Source organism: Geospiza fortis, unplaced genomic scaffold (genome assembly GCF_000277835.1).
Source record: "Geospiza fortis unplaced genomic scaffold, GeoFor_1.0 scaffold55, whole genome shotgun sequence".
NCBI classification, from domain to species: domain Eukaryota; kingdom Metazoa; phylum Chordata; class Aves; order Passeriformes; family Thraupidae; genus Geospiza; species Geospiza fortis.
Window position 1 is genome coordinate 12,485,694 of NW_005054308.1, and position 5,270 is coordinate 12,490,963.

The 5,270-nt window shown below is 40.8% G+C and overlaps 2 protein-coding genes across 2 annotated transcripts in view; both read left to right on the top strand.

Moving 5' to 3' along the window:
- The window catches only part of LOC102033763 (C-terminal-binding protein 2-like), an 8,033-nt gene extending 7,436 nt beyond the window's left edge, over positions 1-597 (top strand). Inside the window, exon 10 of the mRNA XM_031055236.1 lies at positions 592-597. Within this exon, the coding sequence (XP_030911096.1) occupies positions 592-597 (6 nt within the window). The remainder of the gene's footprint in view (positions 1-591) is intronic.
- A 2,090-nt stretch (positions 598-2,687) lies between these two features.
- Positions 2,688-5,270, top strand: part of KDM3B (lysine demethylase 3B) — a 50,502-nt gene continuing 47,919 nt past the window's right edge. Inside the window, exon 1 of the mRNA XM_031055237.1 lies at positions 2,688-2,772. Coding sequence (XP_030911097.1) covers positions 2,688-2,772 — 85 coding nt within the window. The remainder of the gene's footprint in view (positions 2,773-5,270) is intronic.

A 5,270-nucleotide genomic window follows, 5' to 3' on the forward strand; every position in this document is an offset into this window, starting at 1 on the left:
GGCAGCAGAAAAAAGTAGGAGGGCATCTCCTCCTAGGACCTTTTTAACACCCTACAGACACTGTTTCCTGTTCACATGGGACAGGAGAATGCATTTCCTTGCCGACAGACTTTAGCTCTTGCCTTTATTTTGTAACCTTTTAGTTATAATTTCTTGATGAATCTTTCTCCTTCTCTGGGGCGTGGCAGCAGTGACCTTGCCTCCCATTGGCTTAATGAATCAGTTCTCCCATGTATCTGCTTCAGTTGTCTGTGACAGGGAACTGTCTTTGTGTGCTTGAAAATGGAAGTGAAGCCACCTGATCAGGGATGGTCCTTGGTGGTTCAAACGTAAATGCACACTTTTCAGTTGTGACTTGTAGCTTTAATTTAATTTGGCTGAACCTCTTTTAAGTGTAGCCATGGGGAATATTAGAAAAAAATATTAGTGAATTGGAGAAGTTGTGATTATTGTCTTCATTATGCCCTTGATAAAAGGCAGCCAGGCTAAGCTCTCTGTGTTACTTTGCTTGTTTTAATTAACATTTCCTGTGAGAACAGGCATAGCGCAGGCACTGTTAATTCTTGACCGTACACAGTTTTCTCTATGCAGTTCTAGGCCTGAAGTTAAAAGTAGCACTGTCAAAGCCAGCTTTTTAAATAGTTTGGAAGGGATTAAAATGTCATCAAATGTATTTTGGTGGCAACCATGTTTGTGAGGCTTCAGATTTTTTCACCCTGGAGTCTATAACTTGGAGAAGGTAAGAAAATGCTGAAATAGGAAAAGCATGCACTGAGAGACAGCAAGTAGCAATAATGTGCAGCTGCAGTTGCTGGTTCTTCACACAAAGTACCTCGTAGTCTATGGCAGTGTTTATCCACAAGGGATCCATCACACTAGAATTCTAAGCTTTAAGATACAGATTTTTTTTTTTTCTTTTTGCATAATTGCATCAGCTAGAAGTAACATCTCACTTGTCTGTGCTGGTGGAGAAGGCAGCTTTTAACAGTCAGGAAAAAGTTTATCACCCAGAAGGTGACTAACCACTGGAATAGACTCCCCAAGGAGGCTAGCACAGCACCAAGCCTATCTGAGTTCAAAGAGTATTTGGACAATGCTTGTGGGTACATTGTGGGATTCTTGGAGTGTCTTGTGCAAGGCCAGGAGATGGACTCCATGATCCTGATGGCTCTCTTCCAACTCAGCATAGTTTATAATTTTGTGATATACTGCATCTCTATAGCAGGGCAGGACAGCAGGGCAACGCAAGACAGCAGTTTGTTTTACATGAATAGGCTTTGTGATACTAAAAGGAGAATTAATACTTGCAGTTTTCCACCTGAAGCCAAGGCAGGATTGTTGCTGGCAAGTCTCCATTTCACAAATGACTGAATATGAATTGCTTCTTTAAGGGGTGTGGAGTCTTTGGCAAAGAGGTTCCACAGGAGAATATTTTTCTTTAATTTCACATCTTCCTTTAATTTCATCTTGTTACACTTCAGTTGTAGTCTTTCCATGCGCAAGATGTAACAATATCTGATTGATTTGTTTATGTTGTTTGGATATATTAAAGTAGGTGCTGTATGGGAGGCATACCCTATGTGTGGGTTTCTCTGCCTCCCTTGATTATTCTCTCTGTTGTGTGTCTGTAACTGGAAGCTGAACAGATGGGAACAGACTGGTGAAAGAACTTGAAGTATGGACAAAATCTTCTGTTTAGGCTGTTTAGTTTAGGAAGGTGAGCAAAGCTTTCAGAATAACTAAGTTCTCAGATTTTTTTTTTTTCCTGGTTTAAATTTTTTTTCCAATACTGCCTTCTCTATAGTGGCTTACTACTAACACAGTGATTCATTCCTTTCTCCTCCCCTTCTCCGCTCAGAAATTCAAGAAAGGAAAATAGTCAAGAAGTAAACTTCAGGTGTTTTCTTACAAAATTTACACTTGAGCTGTTTAGTATTAGTGAGATAATACTAGTTTTCTAGTGCTGAGTGTCTTTTTTTGATAAGATATTTGTCTCAGTGAAGATTCTTGGCTTCTGGGTTTTTGTGGATGATTCTGATTCTACTTCAAATTCATATACCTCCTTGGCTGCTCAGGTCTAGCAGATCAGACTGAGACTGGTGGTAGGCATGAGTTACAGGAGAACTTTTTCTGAACAAAAGCCTGGAGCTCAGAAGCCCGTTGATTGCAGGTGTACCTAAAATAACCATCAGTGCTCTCCTGAATTCTCTAATCTCTAGAAAATGCAGATTTCACAAGCTGCTGGCTCAGAAAGTTCTTTTGACAGGCAGGTGTGGAAAAGTTTTCAGAGAGCTCATCTTCTATTACCACATTGGGGAAGCAGTCTGTCAATAACTACTCTTTATTTGCTGCTGAAAATTCCTGCCCTGCTTAGGGGTTCAGGACTGAGATTATTTTGTGGTAAGGGGCTTCTAGTTACGAGCTTTGAGGATCAGAGTACATTGACCTTGTCTTTTCTAGAGGACAATGCAAGATAGATTTATTTTTTTAGAAGAGGCAATTTATTTTTTTTCTTTGTTACTGCAAGTATCTCTATAGACAGTCAAATAACTGAGCAGAGAAAGAGTAGAAAAATTTCATTTGGGGGAAACATGAGTTTCTCAGTTCATATTTTTGGTGGCTAGCTACACTAGTGACTAGTAAGCATAGGAATTAAATGACTGATGATGTAAGAAATATTTCCAGTTATGGGTACCAAGGAGTTGAAGCTGACAGCATTGATAGTGGCTCTGTTCTATCCAATACAATGTACACTCGTTATTGGATATGATGGTAATTTTACTCTTGGTTAAAGCCACAGCAGAAAATGTTGAGGTAAAAATGAAGAGAACCCTCGTCTTGTCCTCAAAGAAGGACTCTCTTTGCATTTATAGGATTACTCTGCTTGTGTGCTGTTTGTACCTCTGCTGACAGCCTGAACCTATTATCACCAGACAAAGGCTGTTCTGAATGGATAGCTCAAAGAAAAATTTACTGGTACTAAAGCATCCTGAGGTCTTCTTTCCCCGAGTGCCAAGTACTTTGTCAGCACTCTTTGTTGTGCGATACACTGAACTTGCAGCTCCCCCTTCCAAGCTTAGTGCAGTATACAGAAATGGAGTGACTTTTTTTTTAATGCCTTCTTTCAGAACTAGTGCAGAGCTTTAATCCCAAAGAACAGGAGTCTGCCAGGGTGAGGCAGGTGTTGTTCCCTAGCCGCACTAATCTGCTTACAGGAGGTGCTCACACTATCCCAAGGTACATTCTGTTTGTCAGGGTCACTGCTGCTGACCAGCTTTTTTTATAGAGGACTCAGAGTTTCAGAAATATATTTTTGTAGACAATGATTAAACTGTGAAACATTGAAATAAAGCATGTAAACAAAAATTTACAGCACTGTCCTCTGTACAGATGTTTTCCTCACTTCAGTTCTCTCCTGGCTCATTAGAAAATGTTTGATTACTGATCTTGGATATATTTTAATAAAGTTCTTCAAAGAACATGGCTGCTGTCTATGGAAGGGGTAGCCTTAGGTACAGTTTTGAAAAGGAGGGTTGAAAACCTGGACAGGTGAGTGTCCGCATCTCAAATTATTTAAATTCCACAAAATCGGTCCCTGGATCAGCCACTCTGGAAAATTACTTTCTTTCTATGCTGTAGCATTGACCATCACTCAAGGCTGTGCAGGTGGCAGTCTGGAGAAGAAGCCATGTTCAGTGCCTAAGGGACACCTTTGGATGTAGGGTGCTGTTACTTACCTGATTTCTCACAAGCTGAAATTGTGATATCTGTTTTGCAGCCATTTAAGTATGTAGTTTAGCAGCAGTAGCTGTCTTTACCCTTTCACAGTAAAGCAGTATTTGAAATTAACACACAGCTTATGAAACTAATTTTTCTAACTTGTAGTAGAGGTTGATGCAACAGAATTAGCATAGAAAAGTTGTTAGGTATTTTTAAAATTGAATTTAATTCATGTTTTATGACCTATGCTGTCTGGGTCAATTATTAATGACACTTAGGCAGCCCCTAGTACTGGTGAATTTTATCACTGTTGGCCCACCTGGTGCTGTATGCTATTGGAATATCCAGCCCCATGCTTGGGAGATGGGAAATGCTGGTCTGCTTTATCACAACAATGGGAGTCTGAACTGGTGGAATGGGAAGGGGCATAGGAGCACTTGGAATCTTTCACATGGTGGTACTATTTGTGGTGCACAGCTGATAGTATTACTGTTTCAGTAAAGAAACTTAAGACATGAGGACAAAGACTGGTCTTCAAAGAACGTAGCAGTGATCTTGGATTTACCATGGCACTCACTTAGACGTAAGACATAATGGCTCTACTACCATTCAGTAATGTTTCATGTAAGTACTGTACTTAAAAAGAAAAACAGGGGAGGGGAGTTAGTAAATCTAATGGTGTGTAGTAAGTCAAAACTCAGAGATGCTGTACAGCACAGGAGGAGAGCACGGAGTCTAGTGCCACTGATACTTCGAAGTTTTGTGTAGTTGTTCAACTGGTATTGGGCATTGCCTTACCCATGTTCCAGTCAGTACATTGCATCCCTTTAACTAGAAAGTAACAAAGAGGAAATGTCATCCGCTTAAAACAACTGGGCACAATCATTTGAATAAATGGAAGTGAAAGCAAGCAAGTTGTCTGTGCTATTGCTAATTCAGTGTCAAACGGGAGTCTGCCAGAGTGAAGAAACAATATGTGCAAAAGAGCAACCTACTTTCACAAGAGTATGCTTGTGCTGGTATGGAGTATAGTATCTGCTCCTCATTACAGTTTCTAGCACTGCTAGAAACTCTAATGCCTTTACTGCAAAAGCAGAAACAGATGTAACATCACATGTCATTTTTCTAACTATAGGATGCTTAAGTATTTTGTGGTTCATGTTGAAAAGGGGCAGGTTTAGGACATTGAGCTGTGCTACATGATAACTGTTCAGATTTATGAGCTAATCATGACAGCTGAATTCATTCACCCACTGATTTTTGTATCTTGATTACTTCCTAAATGCACCTGCTTTCCAAAATCTGCCTCACTGGAAAGTGAAGCACCCCGCTCTGTGCGGTGCTGCCGGTCCTCTGGGGCCGGCAGCAGTTCCTCATGCTATCTGTGGGATCCTGCCCGAGACGCGGGTACTGGTTCTCCCATGTTTACATCAAAATTTAGGTTAAAACTCCTTCATTTCTGCGATAATTCCAGGTTTTGAATTTGGCGGTCGTGTGGGAGTCTGCCTAGGCAAGGCCCACGCCCGCCGACCGGCCCTCCCGCTCCGCTA